General features: G+C 53.4%; 1 protein-coding gene across 1 annotated transcript in view; it reads right to left on the reverse strand.

The window, feature by feature from the left end:
* The window catches only part of LOC144822056 (unconventional myosin-X-like), a 618454-nt gene that overhangs the window by 271334 nt on the left and 323735 nt on the right, over positions 1–23385 (reverse strand). Inside the window, exons 17-19 of the mRNA XM_078679130.1 lie at positions 20459–20567; positions 18569–18649; positions 14087–14211 (exon numbers count right to left, since the gene is read on the reverse strand). Of these exons, the coding sequence (XP_078535256.1) occupies positions 14087–14211; positions 18569–18649; positions 20459–20567 (315 nt within the window). The remainder of the gene's footprint in view (positions 1–14086; positions 14212–18568; positions 18650–20458; positions 20568–23385) is intronic.

Below are 23385 nucleotides of genomic sequence, written 5' to 3' on the forward strand. Positions count from 1 at the left end.
TCTGATGAGTGGAGCTCAGGTGTGGAGTGTCTGATGAGTGGAGCTCAGGTGTGGAGTGTCTGATGAGTGGAGCACAGGCGAGGAGTGTCTGATGAGTGGAGCACAGGTGAGGAGTGTCTGATGAGTGGAGCACAGGTGAGGAGTGTCTGATGAGTGGAGCACAGGTGAGGAGTGTCTGATGAGTGGAGCACAGGTGAGGAGTGTCTGATGAGTGGAGCACAGCTGAGGAGTGTCTGATGAGTGGAGCACAGCTGAGGAGTGTCTGATGAGTGGAGCACAGCTGACGAGTGTCTGATGAGTGGAGCACAGGTAAGGAGTGTGATGAGTGGAGCACAGGTGAGGAGTGTGATGAGTGGAGCACAGGTGAGGAGTGTCCGAGGAGGGGAGCACAGGTGAGGAGTGTGATGAGTGGCGCACAGGTGAGGAGTGTGATGAGTGGAGCACAGGTGAGGAGTGTCTGATGAGTGGAGCACAGGTGAGGAGTGTCTGATGAGTGGAGCACAGGTGAGGAGTGTGATGAGTGGAGCTCAGGTGAGGGGTGTGATGAGTGGAGCGCAGCTGAGGAGTGTCTGATGAGTGGAGCTCAGATGAGGAGTGTCTGATGAGTGGAGCTCAGGTGAGGAGTGTCTGATGAGTGGAGCACAGGCGAGGAGTGTCTGATGAGTGGAGCACAGCTGAGGAGTGTGATGAGTGGAGCTCAGGTGAGGAGTGTGATGAGTGGAGCACAGGTGAGGAGTGTGATGAGTGGAGCTCAGGTGAGGGGTGTGATGAGTGGAGCTCAGATGAGGAGTGTCTGATGAGTGGAGCACAGCTGAGGAGTGTGATGAGTGGAGCTCAGGTGAGGAGTGTGATGAGTGGAGCACAGGTGAGGAGTGTGATGAGTGGAGCTCAGGTGAGGGGTGTGATGAGTGGAGCTCAGGTGTGGAGTGTCTGATGAGTGGAGCACAGGCGAAGAGTGTCTGATGAGTGGAGCACAGGTGAGGAGTGTGATGAGTGGAGCGCAGGTGAGGAGTGTCTGATTGGAGCACAGGTGAGGAGTCTGATGAGTGGAGCACAGCTGAGGAGTGTGATGAGTGGAGCTCAGGTGAGGAGTGTCTGATGAGTGGAGCACAGGTGAGGAGTGTCTGATGAGTGGAGCTCAGGTGAGGAGTGTCTGATGAGTGGAGCACAGGTGAGGAGTGTGATGAGTGGAGCACAGGTGAGGAGTGTGATGAGTGGAGCACAGGCGAGGAGTGTGATGAGTGGAGCTCAGGTGAGGAGTGTCTGATGAGTGGAGCACAGGTGAGGAGTGTGATGAGTGGAGCACAGGTGAGGAGTGTGATGAGTGGAGCTCAGGTGAGGAGTGTGATGAGTGGAGCTCAGGTGAGGAGTGTGATGAGTGGAGCTCAGGTGAGGAGTGTCTGATGAGTGGAGCACAGGTGAGGAGTGTCTGATGAGTGGAGCACAGGTGAGGAGTGTCTGATGAGTGGAGCACAGGTGAGGAGTGTGATGAGTGGAGCACAGGTGAGGAGTGTCTGATGAGTGGAGCACAGGTGAGGAGTGTGATGAGTGGAGCACAGGTGAGGAGTGTGATGAGTGGAGCTCAGGTGAGGAGTGTGATGAGTGGAGCTCAGGTGAGGAGTGTCTGATGAGTGGAGCACAGGTGAGGAGTGTGATGAGTGGAGCACAGGTGAGGAGTGTGATGAGTGGAGCACAGGTGAGGAGTGTGATGAGTGGAGCACAGGTGAGGAGTGTGATGAGTGGAGCACAGGTGAGGAGTCTGATGAGTGGAGCTCAGGTGTGGAGTGTCTGATGAGTGGAGCACAGGTGAGGAGTGTGATGAGTGGAGCTCAGGTGTGGAGTGTCTGATGAGTGGAGCACAGGCGAGGAGTGTCTGATGAGTGGAGCACAGGTGAGGAGTGTGATGAGTGGAGCACAGGTGAGGAGTGTCTGATGAGTGGAGCACAGCTGAGGAGTGTCTGATGAGTGGAGCACAGCTGAGGAGTGTCTGATGAGTGGAGCACAGATGAGGAGTGTCTGATGAGTGGAGCACAGGTGAGGAGTGTCTGATGAGTGGCGCACAGGTGAGGAGTGTGATGAGTGGAGCACAGGTGAGGAGTGTCCGAGGAGGGGAGCACAGGTGAGGAGTGTGATGAGTGGCGCACAGGTGAGGAGTGTGATGAGTGGAGCACAGGTGAGGAGTGTCTGATGAGTGGAGCACAGGTGAGGAGTGTCTGATGAGTGGAGCACAGGTGAGGAGTGTCTGATGAGTGGAGCACAGGTGAGGAGTGTCTGATGAGTGGAGCACAGGTGAGGAGTGTCTGATGAGTGGAGCACAGGTGAGGGGTGTGATGAGTGGAGCTCAGGTGAGGGGTGTGATGAGTGGAGCGCAGCTGAGGAGTGTCTGATGAGTGGAGCTCAGATGAGGAGTGTCTGATGAGTGGAGCTCAGGTGAGGAGTGTCTGATGAGTGGAGCACAGGCGAGGAGTGTCTGATGAGTGGAGCACAGCTGAGGAGTGTGATGAGTGGAGCTCAGGTGAGGAGTGTGATGAGTGGAGCACAGCTGAGGAGTGTCTGATGAGTGGAGCTCAGGTGAGGAGTGTCTGATGAGTGGAGCTCAGGTGTGGAGTGTCTGATGAGTGGAGCACAGGTGAGGAGTGTGATGAGTGGAGCTCAGGTGTGGAGTGTCTGATGAGTGGAGCACAGGCGAGGAGTGTCTGATGAGTGGAGCACAGGTGAGGAGTGTGATGAGTGGAGCACAGGTGAGGAGTGTCTGATGAGTGGAGCACAGGTGAGGAGTGTCTGATGAGTGGAGCACAGGTGAGGAGTGTCTGATGAGTGGAGCACAGGTGAGGAGTGTCTGATGAGTGGAGCACAGGTGAGGAGTGTGATGAGTGGAGCTCAGATGAGGAGTGTCTGATGAGCGGAGCACAGGTGAGGAGTGTCTGATGAGCGGAGCACAGGTGAGGAGTGTCTGATGAGTGGAGCACAGGTGAGGAGTGTGATGAGTGGAGCTCAGGTGAGGAGTGTCTGATGAGTGGAGCTCAGGTGAGGAGTGTCTGATGAGTGGAGCTCAGGTGAGGAGTGTCTGATTAGTGGAGCACAGGTGAGGAGTGTGATGAGTGGAGCACAGGTGAGGAGTGTCTGATGAGTGGAGCACAGGTGAGGAGTGTGATGAGTGGAGCTCAGATGAGGAGTCTGATGAGTGGAGCTCAGGTGTGGAGTGTCTGATGAGTGGAGCACAGGTGAGGAGTGTGATGAGTGGAGCTCAGGTGTGGAGTGTCTGATGAGTGGAGCACAGGCGAGGAGTGTCTGATGAGTGGAGCACAGGTGAGGAGTGTGATGAGTGGAGCACAGGTGAGGAGTGTGATGAGTGGAGCACAGGTGAGGAGTGTCTGATGAGTGGAGCACAGGTGAGGAGTGTGTGATGAGTGGAGCACAGGTGAGGAGTGTGATGAGTGGAGCACAGGTGAGGAGTGTCTGATGAGTGGAGCACAGGTGAGGAGTGTCTGATGAGTGGAGCACAGGTGAGGAGTGTGATGAGTGGAGCACAGGTGAGGAGTGTCTGATGAGTGGAGCACAGGTGAGGAGTGTGATGAGTGGAGCACAGGTGAGGAGTGTCTGATGAGTGGAGCACAGCTGAGGAGTGTCTGATGAGTGGAGCACAGATGAGGAGTGTCTGATGAGTGGAGCACAGGTGAGGAGTGTCTGATGAGTGGCGCACAGGTGAGGAGTGTGATGAGTGGAGCACAGGTGAGGAGTGTCCGAGGAGGGGAGCACAGGTGAGGAGTGTGATGAGTGGCGCACAGGTGAGGAGTGTGATGAGTGGAGCACAGGTGAGGAGTGTCTGATGAGTGGAGCACAGGTGAGGAGTGTCTGATGAGTGGAGCACAGGTGAGGAGTGTCTGATGAGTGGAGCACAGGTGAGGAGTGTGATGAGTGGAGCTCAGGTGAGGGGTGTGATGAGTGGAGCGCAGCTGAGGAGTGTCTGATGAGTGGAGCACAGGTGAGGAGTGTCTGATGAGTGGAGCACAGGTGAGGAGTGTCTGATGAGTGGAGCACAGGTGAGGAGTGTGATGAGTGGAGCTCAGGTGAGGGGTGTGATGAGTGGAGCACAGGTGAGGAGTGTCTGATGAGTGGAGCACAGGTGAGGAGTGTCCGATGAGTGGAGCACAGGTGAGGAGTGTGATGAGTGGAGCACAGGTGAGGAGTGTGATGAGTGGAGCACAGGCGAGGAGTGTCTGATGAGTGGAGCACAGGTGAGGAGTGTCTGATGAGCGGAGCACAGGTGAGGAGTGTCTGATGAGTGGAGCACAGGTGAGGAGTGTCTGATGAGTGGAGCACAGGTGAGGAGTGTCTGATGAGTGGAGCTCAGGTGAGGAGTGTGATGAGTGGAGCTCAGGTGAGGAGTGTCTGATTAGTGGAGCACAGGTGAGGAGTGTGATGAGTGGAGCACAGGTGAGGAGTGTCTGATGAGTGGAGCACAGCTGAGGAGTGTCTGATGAGTGGAGCTCAGGTGAGGAGTGTCTGATGAGTGGAGCTCAGGTGAGGAGTGTCTGATTAGTGGAGCACAGGTGAGGAGTGTGATGAGTGGAGCTCAGGTGAGGAGTGTCTGATGAGTGGAGCACAGGTGAGGAGTGTGATGAGTGGAGCACAGGTGAGGAGTGTCTGATGAGTGGAGCACAGGTGAGGAGTGTGATGAGTGGAGCTCAGATGAGGAGTCTGATGAGTGGAGCTCAGGTGTGGAGTGTCTGATGAGTGGAGCACAGGTGAGGAGTGTGATGAGTGGAGCTCAGGTGTGGAGTGTCTGATGAGTGGAGCACAGGCGAGGAGTGTCTGATGAGTGGAGCACAGGTGAGGAGTGTGATGAGTGGAGCACAGGTGAGGAGTGTCTGATGAGTGGAGCACAGGTGAGGAGTGTCTGATGAGTGGAGCACAGCTGAGGAGTGTCTGATGAGTGGAGCACAGATGAGGAGTGTCTGATGAGTGGAGCACAGGTGAGGAGTGTCTGATGAGTGGCGCACAGGTGAGGAGTGTGATGAGTGGAGCACAGGTGAGGAGTGTCCGAGGAGGGGAGCACAGGTGAGGAGTGTGATGAGTGGCGCACAGGTGAGGAGTGTGATGAGTGGAGCACAGGTGAGGAGTGTCTGATGAGTGGAGCACAGGTGAGGAGTGTCTGATGAGTGGAGCACAGGTGAGGAGTGTCTGATGAGTGGAGCACAGGTGAGGAGTGTGATGAGTGGAGCTCAGGTGAGGGGTGTGATGAGTGGAGCGCAGCTGAGGAGTGTCTGATGAGTGGAGCTCAGATGAGGAGTGTCTGATGAGTGGAGCTCAGGTGAGGAGTGTCTGATGAGTGGAGCACAGGCGAGGAGTGTCTGATGAGTGGAGCACAGCTGAGGAGTGTGATGAGTGGAGCTCAGGTGAGGAGTGTCTGATGAGTGGAGCACAGGTGAGGAGTGTCTGATGAGTGGAGCACAGGTGAGGAGTGTCTGATGAGTGGAGCACAGGTGAGGAGTGTCTGATGAGTGGAGCACAGGTGAGGAGTGTCTGATGAGTGGAGCACAGGTGAGGAGTGTGATGAGTGGAGCACAGGTGAGTAGTGTCTGATGAGTGGAGCACAGGTGAGGAGTGTCTGATGAGTGGAGCTCAGGTGAGGAGTGTCTGATGAGTGGAGCTCAGGTGAGGAGTGTCTGATGAGTGGAGCTCAGGTGAGGAGTGTCTGATGAGTGGAGCTCAGGTGAGGAGTGTCTGATTAGTGGAGCACAGGTGAGGAGTGTGATGAGTGGAGCACAGGTGAGGAGTGTCTGATGAGTGGAGCACAGGTGAGGAGTGTGATGAGTGGAGCTCAGATGAGGAGTCTGATGAGTGGAGCTCAGGTGTGGAGTGTCTGATGAGTGGAGCTCAGGTGTGGAGTGTCTGATGAGTGGAGCACAGGCGAGGAGTGTCTGATGAGTGGAGCACAGGTGAGGAGTGTCTGATGAGTGGAGCACAGGTGAGGAGTGTCTGATGAGTGGAGCACAGGTGAGGAGTGTCTGATGAGTGGAGCACAGGTGAGGAGTGTCTGATGAGTGGAGCACAGCTGAGGAGTGTCTGATGAGTGGAGCACAGCTGAGGAGTGTCTGATGAGTGGAGCACAGCTGACGAGTGTCTGATGAGTGGAGCACAGGTAAGGAGTGTGATGAGTGGAGCACAGGTGAGGAGTGTGATGAGTGGAGCACAGGTGAGGAGTGTCCGAGGAGGGGAGCACAGGTGAGGAGTGTGATGAGTGGCGCACAGGTGAGGAGTGTGATGAGTGGAGCACAGGTGAGGAGTGTCTGATGAGTGGAGCACAGGTGAGGAGTGTCTGATGAGTGGAGCACAGGTGAGGAGTGTGATGAGTGGAGCTCAGGTGAGGGGTGTGATGAGTGGAGCGCAGCTGAGGAGTGTCTGATGAGTGGAGCTCAGATGAGGAGTGTCTGATGAGTGGAGCTCAGGTGAGGAGTGTCTGATGAGTGGAGCACAGGCGAGGAGTGTCTGATGAGTGGAGCACAGCTGAGGAGTGTGATGAGTGGAGCTCAGGTGAGGAGTGTGATGAGTGGAGCACAGGTGAGGAGTGTGATGAGTGGAGCTCAGGTGAGGGGTGTGATGAGTGGAGCTCAGATGAGGAGTGTCTGATGAGTGGAGCACAGCTGAGGAGTGTGATGAGTGGAGCTCAGGTGAGGAGTGTGATGAGTGGAGCACAGGTGAGGAGTGTGATGAGTGGAGCTCAGGTGAGGGGTGTGATGAGTGGAGCTCAGGTGTGGAGTGTCTGATGAGTGGAGCACAGGCGAAGAGTGTCTGATGAGTGGAGCACAGGTGAGGAGTGTGATGAGTGGAGCGCAGGTGAGGAGTGTCTGATTGGAGCACAGGTGAGGAGTCTGATGAGTGGAGCACAGCTGAGGAGTGTGATGAGTGGAGCTCAGGTGAGGAGTGTCTGATGAGTGGAGCACAGGTGAGGAGTGTCTGATGAGTGGAGCTCAGGTGAGGAGTGTCTGATGAGTGGAGCACAGGTGAGGAGTGTGATGAGTGGAGCACAGGCGAGGAGTGTGATGAGTGGAGCTCAGGTGAGGAGTGTCTGATGAGTGGAGCACAGGTGAGGAGTGTGATGAGTGGAGCACAGGTGAGGAGTGTGATGAGTGGAGCTCAGGTGAGGAGTGTGATGAGTGGAGCTCAGGTGAGGAGTGTGATGAGTGGAGCTCAGGTGAGGAGTGTCTGATGAGTGGAGCACAGGTGAGGAGTGTCTGATGAGTGGAGCACAGGTGAGGAGTGTCTGATGAGTGGAGCACAGGTGAGGAGTGTGATGAGTGGAGCACAGGTGAGGAGTGTCTGATGAGTGGAGCACAGGTGAGGAGTGTGATGAGTGGAGCACAGGTGAGGAGTGTGATGAGTGGAGCTCAGGTGAGGAGTGTGATGAGTGGAGCTCAGGTGAGGAGTGTCTGATGAGTGGAGCACAGGTGAGGAGTGTGATGAGTGGAGCACAGGTGAGGAGTGTGATGAGTGGAGCACAGGTGAGGAGTGTGATGAGTGGAGCACAGGTGAGGAGTGTGATGAGTGGAGCACAGGTGAGGAGTCTGATGAGTGGAGCTCAGGTGTGGAGTGTCTGATGAGTGGAGCACAGGTGAGGAGTGTGATGAGTGGAGCTCAGGTGTGGAGTGTCTGATGAGTGGAGCACAGGCGAGGAGTGTCTGATGAGTGGAGCACAGGTGAGGAGTGTGATGAGTGGAGCACAGGTGAGGAGTGTCTGATGAGTGGAGCACAGCTGAGGAGTGTCTGATGAGTGGAGCACAGCTGAGGAGTGTCTGATGAGTGGAGCACAGATGAGGAGTGTCTGATGAGTGGAGCACAGGTGAGGAGTGTCTGATGAGTGGCGCACAGGTGAGGAGTGTGATGAGTGGAGCACAGGTGAGGAGTGTCCGAGGAGGGGAGCACAGGTGAGGAGTGTGATGAGTGGCGCACAGGTGAGGAGTGTGATGAGTGGAGCACAGGTGAGGAGTGTCTGATGAGTGGAGCACAGGTGAGGAGTGTCTGATGAGTGGAGCACAGGTGAGGAGTGTCTGATGAGTGGAGCACAGGTGAGGAGTGTCTGATGAGTGGAGCACAGGTGAGGAGTGTCTGATGAGTGGAGCACAGGTGAGGAGGGTGTGATGAGTGGAGCTCAGGTGAGGGGTGTGATGAGTGGAGCTCAGGTGAGGGGTGTGATGAGTGGAGCTCAGATGAGGAGTGTCTGATGAGTGGAGCTCAGGTGAGGAGTGTCTGATGAGTGGAGCTCAGGTGAGGAGTGTCTGATGAGTGGAGCACAGGCGAGGAGTGTCTGATGAGTGGAGCACAGGCGAGGAGTGTGATGAGTGGAGCTCAGGTGAGGAGTGTGATGAGTGGAGCACAGCTGAGGAGTGTCTGATGAGTGGAGCTCAGGTGAGGAGTGTCTGATGAGTGGAGCTCAGGTGTGGAGTGTCTGATGAGTGGAGCACAGGTGAGGAGTGTGATGAGTGGAGCTCAGGTGTGGAGTGTCTGATGAGTGGAGCACAGGCGAGGAGTGTCTGATGAGTGGAGCACAGGTGAGGAGTGTGATGAGTGGAGCACAGGTGAGGAGTGTCTGATGAGTGGAGCACAGGTGAGGAGTGTCTGATGAGTGGAGCACAGCTGAGGAGTGTCTGATGAGTGGAGCACAGATGAGGAGTGTCTGATGAGTGGAGCACAGGTGAGGAGTGTCTGATGAGTGGCGCACAGGTGAGGAGTGTGATGAGTGGAGCACAGGTGAGGAGTGTCCGAGGAGGGGAGCACAGGTGAGGAGTGTGATGAGTGGCGCACAGGTGAGGAGTGTGATGAGTGGAGCACAGGTGAGGAGTGTCTGATGAGTGGAGCACAGGTGAGGAGTGTCTGATGAGTGGAGCACAGGTGAGGAGTGTCTGATGAGTGGAGCACAGGTGAGGAGTGTGATGAGTGGAGCTCAGGTGAGGGGTGTGATGAGTGGAGCGCAGCTGAGGAGTGTCTGATGAGTGGAGCACAGGTGAGGAGTGTCTGATGAGTGGAGCACAGGTGAGGAGTGTCTGATGAGTGGAGCACAGGTGAGGAGTGTGATGAGTGGAGCTCAGGTGAGGGGTGTGATGAGTGGAGCACAGGTGAGGAGTGTCTGATGAGTGGAGCACAGGTGAGGAGTGTCCGATGAGTGGAGCACAGGTGAGGAGTGTGATGAGTGGAGCACAGGTGAGGAGTGTCTGATGAGTGGAGCACAGGTGAGGAGTGTCTGATGAGTGGAGCACAGGTGAGGAGTGTCTGATGAGCGGAGCACAGGTGAGGAGTGTCTGATGAGTGGAGCACAGGTGAGGAGTGTCTGATGAGTGGAGCACAGGTGAGGAGTGTCTGATGAGTGGAGCTCAGGTGAGGAGTGTCTGATGAGTGGAGCTCAGGTGAGGAGTGTCTGATTAGTGGAGCACAGGTGAGGAGTGTGATGAGTGGAGCTCAGGTGAGGAGTGTCTGATGAGTGGAGCTCAGGTGAGGAGTGTCTGATGAGTGGAGCTCAGGTGAGGAGTGTCTGATGAGTGGAGCACAGGCGAGGAGTGTCTGATGAGTGGAGCACAGCTGAGGAGTGTGATGAGTGGAGCTCAGGTGAGGAGTGTGATGAGTGGAGCACAGCTGAGGAGTGTCTGATGAGTGGAGCTCAGGTGAGGAGTGTCTGATGAGTGGAGCTCAGGTGTGGAGTGTCTGATGAGTGGAGCACAGGTGAGGAGTGTGATGAGTGGAGCTCAGGTGTGGAGTGTCTGATGAGTGGAGCACAGGCGAGGAGTGTCTGATGAGTGGAGCACAGGTGAGGAGTGTGATGAGTGGAGCACAGGTGAGGAGTGTCTGATGAGTGGAGCACAGGTGAGGAGTGTCTGATGAGTGGAGCACAGCTGAGGAGTGTCTGATGAGTGGAGCACAGATGAGGAGTGTCTGATGAGTGGAGCACAGGTGAGGAGTGTCTGATGAGTGGCGCACAGGTGAGGAGTGTGATGAGTGGAGCACAGGTGAGGAGTGTCCGAGGAGGGGAGCACAGGTGAGGAGTGTGATGAGTGGCGCACAGGTGAGGAGTGTGATGAGTGGAGCACAGGTGAAGAGTGTCTGATGAGTGGAGCACAGGTGAGGAGTGTCTGATGAGTGGAGCACAGGTGAGGAGTGTGATGAGTGGAGCTCAGGTGAGGGGTGTGATGAGTGGAGCACAGCTGAGGAGTGTCTGACGAGTGGAGCTCAGATGAGGAGTGTCTGATGAGTGGAGCTCAGATGAGGAGTGTCTGATGAGTGGAGCTCAGGTGAGGAGTGTCTGATGAGTGGAGCTCAGATGAGGAGTGTCTGATGAGTGGAGCTCAGGTGAGGAGTGTCTGATGAGTGGAGCTCAGGTGAGGAGTGTCTGATGAGTGGAGCACAGGCGAGGAGTGTCTGATGAGTGGAGCACAGCTGAGGAGTGTGATGAGTGGAGCTCAGGTGAGGAGTGTGATGAGTGGAGCACAGGTGAGGAGTGTGATGAGTGGAGCTCAGGTGAGGGGTGTGATGAGTGGAGCGCAGCTGAGGAGTGTCTGATGAGTGGAGCTCAGATGAGGAGTGTCTGATGAGTGGAGCACAGCTGAGGAGTGTGATGAGTGGAGCTCAGGTGAGGAGTGTGATGAGTGGAGCACAGGTGAGGAGTGTGATGAGTGGAGCTCAGGTGAGGGGTGTGATGAGTGGAGCTCAGGTGTGGAGTGTCTGATGAGTGGAGCACAGGCGAGGAGTGTCTGATGAGTGGAGCACAGCTGAGGAGTGTGATGAGTGGAGCTCAGGTGAGGAGTGTCTGATGAGTGGAGCACAGGTGAGGAGTGTCTGATGAGTGGAGCACAGGTGAGGAGTGTGATGAGTGGAGCACAGGTGAGGAGTGTCTGATGAGTGGAGCACAGGTGAGGAGTGTCTGATGAGTGGAGCACAGGTGAGGAGTGTCTGATGAGTGGAGCACAGGTGAGGAGTGTGATGAGTGGAGCACAGGTGAGTAGTGTCTGATGAGTGGAGCACAGGTGAGGAGTGTCTGATGAGTGGAGCTCAGGTGAGGAGTGTCTGATGAGTGGAGCTCAGGTGAGGAGTGTCTGATTAGTGGAGCACAGGTGAGGAGTGTCTGATTAGTGGAGCACAGGTGAGGAGTGTCTGATTAGTGGAGCACAGGTGAGGAGTGTCTGATGAGTGGAGCACAGGTGAGGAGTGTGATGAGTGGAGCTCAGATGAGGAGTCTGATGAGTGGAGCTCAGGTGTGGAGTGTCTGATGAGTGGAGCACAGGTGAGGAGTGTGATGAGTGGAGCTCAGGTGTGGAGTGTCTGATGAGTGGAGCACAGGCGAGGAGTGTGATGAGTGGAGCTCAGGTGAGGGGTGTGATGAGTGGAGCTCAGGTGTGGAGTGTCTGATGAGTGGAGCACAGGTGAGGAGTGTGATGAGTGGAGCACAGGTGAGGAGTGTCTGATGAGTGGAGCACAGGTGAGGAGTGTCTGATGAGTGGAGCACAGCTGAGGAGTGTCTGATGAGTGGAGCACAGATGAGGAGTGTCTGATGAGTGGAGCACAGGTGAGGAGTGTCTGATGAGTGGCGCACAGGTGAGGAGTGTGATGAGTGGAGCACAGGTGAGGAGTGTCCGAGGAGGGGAGCACAGGTGAGGAGTGTGATGAGTGGCGCACAGGTGAGGAGTGTGATGAGTGGAGCACAGGTGAGGAGTGTCTGATGAGTGGAGCACAGGTGAGGAGTGTCTGATGAGTGGAGCACAGGTGAGGAGTGTCTGATGAGTGGAGCACAGGTGAGGAGTGTGATGAGTGGAGCTCAGGTGAGGGGTGTCTGATGAGTGGAGCTCAGATGAGGAGTGTCTGATGAGTGGAGCTCAGGTGAGGAGTGTCTGATGAGTGGAGCACAGGCGAGGAGTGTCTGATGAGTGGAGCACAGCTGAGGAGTGTGATGAGTGGAGCTCAGGTGAGGAGTGTGATGAGTGGAGCTCAGGTGAGGAGTGTGATGAGTGGAGCACAGGTGAGGAGTGTGATGAGTGGAGCTCAGGTGAGGGGTGTGATGAGTGGAGCGCAGCTGAGGAGTGTCTGATGAGTGGAGCACAGGCGAGGAGTGTGATGAGTGGAGCTCAGGTGAGGAGTGTGATGAGTGGAGCTCAGGTGAGGAGTGTGATGAGTGGAGCTCAGGTGAGGGGTGTGATGAGTGGAGCTCAGGTGTGGAGTGTCTGATGAGTGGAGCACAGGCGAAGAGTGTCTGATGAGTGGAGCACAGGTGAGGAGTGTGATGAGTGGAGCACAGGTGAGGAGTCTGATGAGTGGAGCACAGGTGAGGAGTGTCTGATGAGTGGAGCACAGGTGAGGAGTGTCTGATGAGTGGAGCACAGGTGAGGAGTGTGATGAGTGGAGCACAGGTGAGGAGTGTGATGAGTGGAGCACAGGCGAGGAGTGTGATGAGTGGAGCACAGGCGAGGAGTGTGATGAGTGGAGCTCAGGTGAGGAGTGTCTGATTGGAGCACAGGTGAGGAGTCTGATGAGTGGAGCACAGCTGAGGAGTGTCTGATGAGTGGAGCACAGGTGAGGAGTGTCTGATGAGTGGAGCTCAGGTGAGGAGTGTCTGATGAGTGGAGCACAGGTGAGGAGTGTCTGATGAGTGGAGCACAGGTGAGGAGTGTGATGAGTGGAGCACAGGTGAGGAGTGTCTGATGAGTGGAGCACAGGTGAGGAGTGTGATGAGTGGAGCACAGGTGAGGAGTGTCTGATGAGTGGAGCACAGGCGAGGAGTGTGATGAGTGGAGCACAGGCGAGGAGTGTGATGAGTGGAGCACAGGCGAGGAGTGTGATGAGTGGAGCACAGGCGAGGAGTGTGATGAGTGGAGCACAGGCGAGGAGTGTGATGAGTGGAGCACAGGCGAGGAGTGTGATGAGTGGAGCACAGGCGAGGAGTGTGATGAGTGGAGCACAGGTGAGGAGTGTCTGATGAGTGGAGCTCAGGTGAGGAGTGTCTGATGAGTGGAGCACAGGTGAGGAGTGTCTGATGAGTGGAGCACAGGTGAGGAGTGTGATGAGTGGAGCTCAGGTGAGGAGTGTCTGATGAGTGGCGCACAGGTGAGGAGTGTGATGAGTGGAGCACAGGTGAGGAGTGTCTGATGAGTGGAGCACAGGTGAGGAGTGTCTGATGAGTGGAGCACAGGTGAGGAGTGTCTGATGAGTGGCGCACAGGCGAGGAGTGTGATGAGTGGAGCTCAGGTGAGGAGTGTCTGATGAGTGGAGCACAGGTGAGGAGTGTGATGAGTGGAGCGCAGGTGAGGAGTGTCTGATGAGTGGAGCTCAGGTGAGGAGTGTCTGATGAGTGGAGCACAGGTGAGGAGTGTCTGATGAGTGGAGCACAGGTGAGGAGTGTCTGATGAGTGGAGCACAGGTGAGGAGTGTCTGATGAGTGGAGCACAGGTGAGGAGTGTGATGAGTGGAGCTCAGGTGAGGAGTGTCTGATGAGTGGCGCACAGGTGAGGAGTGTGATGAGTGGAGCACAGGTGAGGAGTGTCTGATGAGTGGAGCACAGGTGAGGAGTGTGATGAGTGGAGCGCAGGTGAGGAGTGTCTGATGAGTGGAGCACAGGTGAGCTGATCATTCCGATAGCTTTAATAGGTTTATATCAGTACTGTTTCTTTAAGACCTGCGCCTACATAAAGGAATGCAGCACACCAGAGCTCCTGGTCATCATTTACTTACAGGTAATTGGAAAAGTGGCAAAGCTGTGTCCACATAACACAGGGGTCAAGCCCCACCTCTGTGTTGTGTCTCCCTGGTGTGTCTCCCTGGTGTGCCATTTTATTTGACAATTTTTAATGGCTCGTGGACTTGAACCTCCAGCAAATGCTGATGGACACCTACTGCACAACCTCTTGCATGACACGCTCATTTGCAGTCGATAAAGCACCACCCCATGGCCTTGCATCATCGCCCTGGTGTGTTGACATGAGCACGCCTTGTAGTTAGTTGTAGCTCATGTGCATTTCTCAAAAGTGCCACAGAATGCACGTGTGTAACTTTGAAGCAGAGTACTGGCAGCATCTCCCTGGCACACCTCAATGTCCTGCACATTTACCTGCAGAGGAAGTCTTGAAACTGTCGTCGTACAGGAAATCCCGCCCTGCGAATCTTCACCGTTTCCAGCATCCCGGAGTACCGCAGCTGGTTCAGGATCACCTCTGGATTGAAGGTGTTGGGAGCCTAAATGGAAAAGGGGAAACAACAGAGCATGTCAACACAACACAGGCCTCCTGCCATCACAAGCAAGGCTGTTAGAGAAACATGCAGCTGCCTGGGTCACTTTTAGATATACAGAGTGTAATTACAATGCAGAAGGAAAGCTACTGATTGCAAGAAGAGAAGCCAGGAGGCCTCGGCTCCTCAGAGGAGTAGAAGTGACGCGGACCCCTCTGTGGTGCTCGAATCTTCTGCCGCAGAGGCGATCAGCGGGTGTGCAGAGTGCGGCCACCCCTTGGTGTGAGACTTACGGCCACATGCATCAATCTTGCCGTTTGCGAATCCTTAATTGCGAAAATTAGGGAATCACAATTAAGAATTCGCAAACGGCAATGCATGGATAATTCACATTTTTTTTTGCGATTTCTTATTTTTCCTTAATTGCGATTCACAATTTGCGAATCGCAATTAAGGAAAACCCTTCCCATTGATTCCTATGGGCCAAGAGGCCCGTAGGAATCAATGGGAAGGCCTTTACAATTTGCGATTTTCAATTTGCGAATCGCAAATTGAAAATGCAATTTCAAAGGTGCAGGGGGGGTCCTAAGAACCCCTCCCTGCACCCCTGAAATTAAACTTAAGTAAAATGTACACACACACACATGTCCCAAGGACATGTGTGTGTAAAATGCAACTTTCAAAAATGCATTTTTGTGCATGTTTGAAGATTTTCGGTAAATTAGCATGAGGTTCAACCTCATGCTAATTTAGCACTTCCAAACAGCTAAATCGCAATTTAAAAATGATCATGCATTGCATTTAAGAAATCTGAAATTGCGATTTCTTAAATGCAATCGCAATTTTAGAAATCGCAACATGATTGCGATTCCTAAAATTGCGAAATACATGATGCATTCCAAATTTGATAATTGCATTCGCTAACGGCCGAAAATTGCGATTCGCACTGTTTGCGAATTCAATTACCGTTGATGCATGTGCCCGTTTGAGTCTTCAACAGTTCTACTTGAGAAAGGATGCAGTGGATCGAAGCAAACCCCGCTTCCCGGAGCACCCTTCGACTCTGGCAGGACCTGCAGCGGTGGTGGCCATCTTGCGTCCACAGAGTGACCTCCCTGTGTTTCGGAGCATTCCTCGCTGGGCAATGGTGAGACTTAGAATCTGCGACTGCAACCTTTTCGCAAAGAGTTTGGGATTTACTCTACTTTCAACTGGAGTCATCAAGGATCCGGAGTTCAGAAAAGGATTCTGGAAACTAAGGATTTAGATTTAAATTTGCACTTCGTACTGGAGCCATCCTGTCAAAGGTCATGCACTCAAGCCCCTGGTCATGAGAGGGCCCAGCCAACCCTCTGTCTGCACAGACTTTGCTTTTATCTCGAATCACGTATGATATTAACATGTTGCCAGAGGTGGGGAAGGGAATGCACGTCACCAGGAGTGAAAGCTATTACTAGGGAGTATTCGTTGTTTTGCAGATGGTGGACTAGGTCTATTAATGGATTTATACCTTGTTGAAGGCAGTTCAAGATACAAGAACGTTCTTTACGGATCAGGTTATGCTGTGCATTTATTATAAATATGTATTATCTCTTCCAGAGGTAGGAAGTCATAAAGCTTCATTTCTTTCTCTCGTCACAGGCAGGCAAGCTGCTCTGGGCTGCTCAGTGCTCCCCAAGCTGCAACACAACACAGCAATTGTGAACATCCCAGCAGCTGTGTCCAGGCCTGCGACTACTGGCCGGACCACCTCGCCTCTGGCCTCAGAACTCTCAGCCCACCCGGGAAGTATAGAACAACCCGCCTTTTTGCATCTGTTCCTGCAGTAATGCCTTCCCCAGTCCATCCCCCTCAAAAAAACAATAATGTGTGTCAAATGATTTCTATTGATTGACGTCTGCCTCCTTTAAATGTCTTTTTATAATGTTCAGGACCCATGAAGAGTTCACTGCGCTTGGTTATTTGTGGATGAGTTATACGCAGAGCGCCCTAGCACCTTCCTGATGCTACAAGAGCCGCAGGTGACTGTTGGATGAAATATAGTATCCAAGCAAAGCAGGTGCTGTTGTTAGTCCAGAGAATGGGCTTTGAGAAGTTAGCGCTGGGGGTGGGGGGTCTAAAGGTCTGAGCTTTGCATAGGTACGGATCACTTCCAAAGCATGGCTACTCCTCTGGGAAACGGACAGCTTGGTATCATTGGCCGCACGAAGACGTACAGGCGGATGATAGAGCGGGTTCATCTAGTTCAGGCTTCTCCGACGAGTAGCTCTCTAGCTACCAGGAAGTATCTCTCCTGTCGCCAGCCCAGTCTTCTAAATTAGACTCTTATCTGGATGAATATAGGTATGCCACAATTGGAAATTGCGTATTCAAGACAAACATTTCTGTTGTTTCAGAACTCATAACCAGATATTTGTGGAAAAATGGTTGATTTCCCAAAATATATGGAAAGCTTAGTGATAATATAACCTGGGTGCCAGGAGCATTCAAACAATAGGCATTATGTATCACCTAAGGAAAGACTTTCCAAACTGACAAAGCCTTGTTTCCATTACTGCTTGCACCGCTGCGTGATGCACCGAGGTGATTACCACTAGTAATCTTGAACGGTGTGGCTACCAATGTAATCTTGTCTGATGCGGTCACTATTACAACACTAATACTGGTAGGAGCTTGAGTGTTTTTCATTGCCCAGGGTAGTAGCTCTAATTACAGACCCATGATCTAGCTGATGTGAAATCTCCTCAACTCTACGGTGCACGCGGGGAGCCTTGTGACTCGTGGACTGCTTGACGAGGTACAAGGCAGACCCTTCAGCGGTGGTGTAATGCGGCGAGGAGTTCCATGCTAAGGTGGTCTTTTCTCTCTGGAGCAGATGAAGCTTCTAGGGTCCTAGGCGAAGTTGCACCCTTTTCTGGCCACTATAAACGGGGTGCTCTGGGCTCAAGGACTGGCTAACGCTGAAGCCTCCCCATTAGATTACAGGATACATTAAGAGGTTGAAGAAGATGGAAACATAACACCCTGAGTGGTCCTAGGAAGGGACAGTTTGGGCATATCTCCCCTCTCCTCTGCTCTTTGAACTGACACCAATCAAGGAGACATCCTGTTTCTAAGCCTGGTGCTTATCCTCCTATTCTTACATCCAAAGAGCTCCATTCATTGGACGTCAGCCATTGGGTAGCAGTGGTCTGTAAAGAACAAAGATCGGTGCAATTCAACTCTCCTCTTAACGAGAGGTGCACATGCCAAGAAAGAGTGCGTGTGGCCATGGGAGCCAGTATGTGGAATAAGCTTCATGGAGACAAAGTCATGATAAAAAAAAATCGTTCTGGAAAATATTCCAAACTAGCTTGCTCATGGCTTTGCCCAGGTGCTTTACCTGCTGCTGACCAGTGATTGACACACACAACCACAAACAAATGGGACTGTTCATTTTGCACATCAGTACTGGGCGAGAAGAGCTCTTTGGCCAGTAGCTTTAGGATGGCCCACTTGATCAGAGAAACTCTCTCCAAATGAAGGGTTGCACCTCCTTCTTCCTAGCAGCCAAGGCCTTTCGGGCCAGTACTTTGAGCCGAACCCCAGCTGTGGTTTTCCCACCATCCAGCTGTAAGACTGGAGACACATCTTCCCACCCACAGAAGACGGAAACTTGCAAGATGGTTCCCAATAAGAAAACCTTGTCCGATGTTTCTCATACAGAAAAACTTGGCGAAGAGACGTGATGAACTGTTGGCCGCTAAGTTGACTTGCAGGAGAAATCACAATTGACAACAAGATGAACCTTTCGGGATTCCTCTTGCTAAAAGCAGCACGAGGGACCTAGTGCTCAGAAGACCCCCTCAATCTGCCTGGCCCCGTACGAGAAGACTCAAGAGTCAGCACCGACAGTGGCGTGCCAGCATCGACCATCACAAGCACAACTGACCAAGTAGTCTGTCCTTCAGAAATGCAGTTTTCTGGCTGCCTGGGAGTGCTGCTCCCACACCCTTTGAGTGATCTGTGACACCCCCACAATCCCAGAAAGGGGCCACCGATGGAGAGCCCATGCAACTCAGCATCGCCTGCGGGAATCAAGTTTGACCGCTGCGTGGCATCTGACCCTATGTGGGGACGGGGAGAACCCCCGCAGTGTGGAGCTGTATTCTTGAACCCGGTGGTGAACAAGAACTCCTTGCAGTGGACATCAGACTTTCTCCATTGTCCAGCATCCACTGACAGTCGCTCGTGTGCCTTAGGACAACTAAAGAAAATTCCCGGTCGTTCTTCGCAGCAGATCCCTTTCCTGTTGATCTATCATCACATTCCCTTACTTCACGGATGCTACACAGATGTCGGACTTCAGCAGGACATGACTTACCTTCTCCATGTTTGGTTTAATGCATCGGATGAAGAAGGGGTTGGAGGTGCTCAGCGTGGCCATCAAAGAATGCAGAGAATCCTGAGGATGAAAGGAAAGAGCATCAGCCACAACTACTCACATCAACCAGACCGAGCTGAGACACCAAACCACGGACTGCTCTGATCATCTCACAAACAGGACGAATACTCAACTACATCAACACTTACCTTGACAATCAACAGGCTGTGGCACTGACACAAACCCAGAGACAAGCATGACCTCACCTGTGGCCAGGAGTTCACTCAAATACAAGAAAACTGCAACATTCACACAAACCCCAACAAACAGCAGCACCGTTCAGCCAAACATCAGTAAACTGCAACATCTCCCCAAATGTAAAGAACATCCCTGCAGCATTTTCCAAAAGAACAAGCCACCAACTGCACACACACCAACACATCAGAGCATTTCAAAATACCAAAAACATCCAGCATTCACCTGATTAAGAACAAGCTGAGTCCGCCACCGGCAAACGTCCACGTTTAACTATTAACAGATGAGACATTCCAGTCTTTTGCAAACTTTACCTGCCTGGCCGAAAGCCTTCGGCTTGTGGTTTATTTGCATTTTCTGCCTCAATTAATCAATCAATCGGAACATTTGTGAAGCGCACTACTTACCCGTGAGGGTCTCAAGGCGCTGGGGGTGGATGGGATGCTGCTACTGCTCAAATAACCAGGTCTTGAGGAGTCTTCTGAAGGCCGGTAGGTCTTGGGTCTGCCGTAGGAGGATGGGGAGGGTGTTCCAGGTCTTGGCGGCGAGGTGGGAGTATGATCTGCCACCAGAGGCCGCTCTTCGGATGCGGGTGACGGTGGCAAGGGCGAGGTTGGGGGAGAGGAGCTGGTGGTTGGGGATGTAGAAGCTGAGTCGTCTGTTGAGGTATATTGGTCCGGTGTTGTGGAGTGCCTTGTGTGCGTGGGTGAGGAGCTTGAAGGTGATCCTCTTGTTGACAGGGAGCCAGTGCGGGTCTCTCAGGTGAGGTGTGATGTGGCTGTGGCGAGGAATGTCGAGGATCAGACGTGCAGAGGCGTTCTGAATGCGTTGAAGTTGTTTCTGGAGTTTGGCCAAGGGTGAGCGGTGCCATGTAGATATTGAACAATGTTGGGCTGAGTGATGAGCCCTGGGGTACGCCACAGATCTCGGTGGCTCCGGAGCAGAAAGGGGGGAGGCGGACGCTCTGGGTTCTGCAAGAGAGGAAGGAGGTGGTCCAGTCCAGGGCCTTCTCTTGGATTCCAGCGTCGTGGAGGCATGTGTGCAGGGTGCGGTGGCAGACTGTGTCGAAGGCCGCTGATAGGTCCAGGAGGATGAGGGCCGCGGTTTCTCCGTTGTCCAGCAGGGCGCTGATGTCATCGGTGGCGTCGATGAGGGCAGTTTCGATGCTGTGGTTACTGCGGAACCCGGGCTGGGACAGGTCCAGGATGCTGTTCTCCTCGACAGGTGACTGCCTGTTATTTAGTCATTCAACGATTTAGTGGGTCCTCCAAACTTTACGCGTGATCACTTACTCCTTCACTCTATTTTGTCCCTACAGCCCCTTGTCCAAGTCTCCCCTCAGCCCTCTCCCAATAGATTCCAGCAATGCACAAGTAGTATTTCCATATACACAATCTAAGTACTGATTCCTTTTTTTTTGTACATAGGCAGGGATTATCCTGAAAATCAGGCATGGGACTAGTCACCCTGGACCAAGGCTGAAGATCCCAATTGGAGAAGCATCAATTCTTCACCGACCGTACTCCTACAGGGCACCCTGGACCCCCGCCCCATCTCACTTGCCACAGTATGTGCCATACTGGCAAATGCCTCTCCTCTCCAATACAACAACACTGGGAGCCTCGGCCTTCTTACCCTGAACTGGGAGCTGACTGTTGGTTTCCGCCGCTGGGTTCCCATCTTCAGAGTTTCCTCGTTGTTTCTGCTCGAGACGTTTTCAAAAAGATCATAGATGAAATCCAACCTGAAAAACATATAGTCAGAATGAAACATACCATGTATAAGATAGAGAAGCAGCAACACGTCTGACTCCTCTGTGTACGTCTTCCGTAGAAACACCTTCTACTGGACGAGCGTGAGCAAAGATAGCCTGGAGGGGCCCGATTCACAGAATTAACTTAAGACTCAATCCTAAACTTACTACTATTTTGGTATTCACAGAATGCACTTACTACTTTTGGCATTCACAGAATGAACTTACTACTTTTGGTATTCACAGAAGTTAGGATTTTGTCTTAAGTTTGTCTTAAGACAGACTTAAGACAGACTTAAGACAGACTTAAGACAGACTTAAGACAGACTTAAGACAGACTTAAGACAGACTTAAGACAGACTTAAGACAGACTTAAGACAGACTTAAGACAGACTTAAGACAGACTTAAGACAGACTTAAGACAGACTTAAGACAGACTTAAGACAGACTTAAGACAGACTTAAGACAAAATCCTAACTTCTGTGAATACCAAAAGTAGTAAGTTCATTCTGTGAATGTGTTGGACTTTGGCCCTTAGGGCAGGTTCACCCCTAGACTTTTTGCTTGAAATGGTGACCTGGAGATGGTGATTTTTGGATTCTGCGCACTTTCACTGTGTCCCAGTGGAAAGTGCGTGCGCACTCTGAGTGCATGTGCTGAGCTAGGCCTGCCCGCCCTTAGGAATGCATGGGGAATGTATGTGTCCCTGGTAGTTCCTGATGCGTGGGGTGTACAGGCTTGAGTCTGGTATGTGTGAACTCGTGTGAGTGAATGCTGCGCAACGGTGTATGCAGCATGTATGTGTCTAGTAGCGAAGCGCCATTTCTAGACATGGCTGTACGTGTGCTGTGAGGGTGCTGGCGTGTGATTGGCTGGAGCTGGCTGGCATGCCAGGCTCCAGGAAGTCTGGATGGGTCTGCCCGGTGGTGAGTGGGAGATTAGCATGAGTGATGTGTGGGAGGAGTGTACCTGTGTCCTGGATGGGCTGGGTTTTCCCCACACAATGCTGGCTCCGCCCCCCTGTGGTGTGTCTAATGACCCAAGCCTTGCCAGTGAATAGAGAGGGTGGTTGAGGTAAACAGAGTACTCAAGAACCAGCTGCGACTGGTTCCGCCCCCACTCTGCACCCTTGAACAAAGGAATGCACTGTATAAAAATGGGGCTGTGTCCCCACTGAAGTTGTTCTCTTCCAGGATCCTGAGGGGGCTGTTGCTGTCGCTGGGCCAGAGGACCGCCACTTGGGGTGTCTCCCTGCCTGGAGACCCAGTGTGCTGGCTCTGGGCCCAGCCTTGCCCCCCCTTGCCTGCCTGAAGGACTTTTGACTGGACTTGTGCTCTGTCCTTGCCCCTGGGAGCGCTTGATCCTGTTTGTAGCGCTAGGAGCGCGCTTTATGCCCTCTAGCGCTTGGAAGCGCTTTGTTTTCTGATTGTAGCGCCTGGAGCGCTGTGATTGCCCCTCCGGCGCTTGGGGGCGCTTGGCCTGCCAGATCGAGTGCCCACCTCGATTGGAGTATTTATTTGGGAAGGCCGGTGCCCACCCGGCATCAAATTGCCCCGTGTGGCGATTGGGCGGCGCGGGTGCCACCCCGCTCATTGCCGCTTCGTTGTGCCCGTTGTTGTGGATTCACGAGGGAGCCCACTCCTCGGATCCTGGGAAGCCGCCTGCCTGCCTAGGAAGCGGGCCGCCGCGCTGCCCGCGGCGACCCGGAAGTGGTAAAGCGGCCCGGCCAATCGCAGCGCGGCCCAGGAAAGGCCGACCGGAAGTCCCGCCTCCTCCGACGAGCCGGGGAGAGAGAAGCTGCCGGCCGGGTCCCCGAGGCTCCCCGAGTGGAGAGGAGAGCCCCGGGACGAGAGGAGCCGCACTGCAGCCCGAGCCGGTGAGTGTTGCCCAGAAGCAAGGGGAGGGGCGCCGGGACACGTTGTCGGTGTCCGCCCCCCCCCCCCCCCTGCCCCCCTCAGCAGCGCGACCTCGCGCCCTTGTGTCTAGAGCCAGAGAGGCTCTTAAGGGGCATTTGTCGTCCTGAGTCCCCAGAGGGGGGACTCCAAGCGGCCCCAAGTGTTCGAGGGTCCCCCGTGAGGGGCCCTGACGCCCGCATTATTGTTGAGGAGCCCAGAGAGGCTCCTGGGGGCCATTGTTGTTCGTGGAGCCCAGAGAGGCTCTGGGGCAGTAGTTCTGGAGAGAAGCGCCTGAGAGAGGCTCAGGGCGCCATTTCTTGTCTGGAGCCCAGTGAGGCCCCACAGTGCCACAGTGGTGGTTCTTGAGCCCAGAGAGGCTCCAACGTTGCCCTAACTTTCCCTGCACCAGTTGCCCAGCACTTTGTGGGCAACTGCTACGTTTAGGCCCCTGACATTGGGACACAGGGACAGTCACAGGTGGTGACTTACGTGAGTTTGGCGCAATTGTACTTTCTATGCACCTCTGAATGTATTGTTTATGCGTCATGTGCCTTTACACCTCTGAATGAATGTTATGCATTGCATCATGTGTTTTCCTCTTACACCCCTACAGGTATTGTAATACATAGGTGGTTGTTTTCTCCCTAGTACAGGTGGTGCTAGTGAGATCCTGGTTACCAGTAATTACTGGTTGTGCGCTCTATTGTTATATTGTGTGCTATTTTGTGCTAAAGTAATTTTACTTTCTGAAAGTGCTACTTCTGATTCCTGACAGTGGTCCAGGTGGCCCTGTCTTGTAAATATCCCCTTGTAAATTCTGCCCGTGCCTCTGGCACATTGTAAAGTGTGTGTTTTATCTAATGTGTTTTGGTGTAATACAAAGGCTATTTTTATATAACCTTGTGTGGAGTTTC

This window comes from Lissotriton helveticus, chromosome 3_1 (genome assembly GCF_964261635.1).
Source record: "Lissotriton helveticus chromosome 3_1, aLisHel1.1, whole genome shotgun sequence".
Classification (NCBI taxonomy): Eukaryota; Metazoa; Chordata; class Amphibia; order Caudata; family Salamandridae; genus Lissotriton; species Lissotriton helveticus.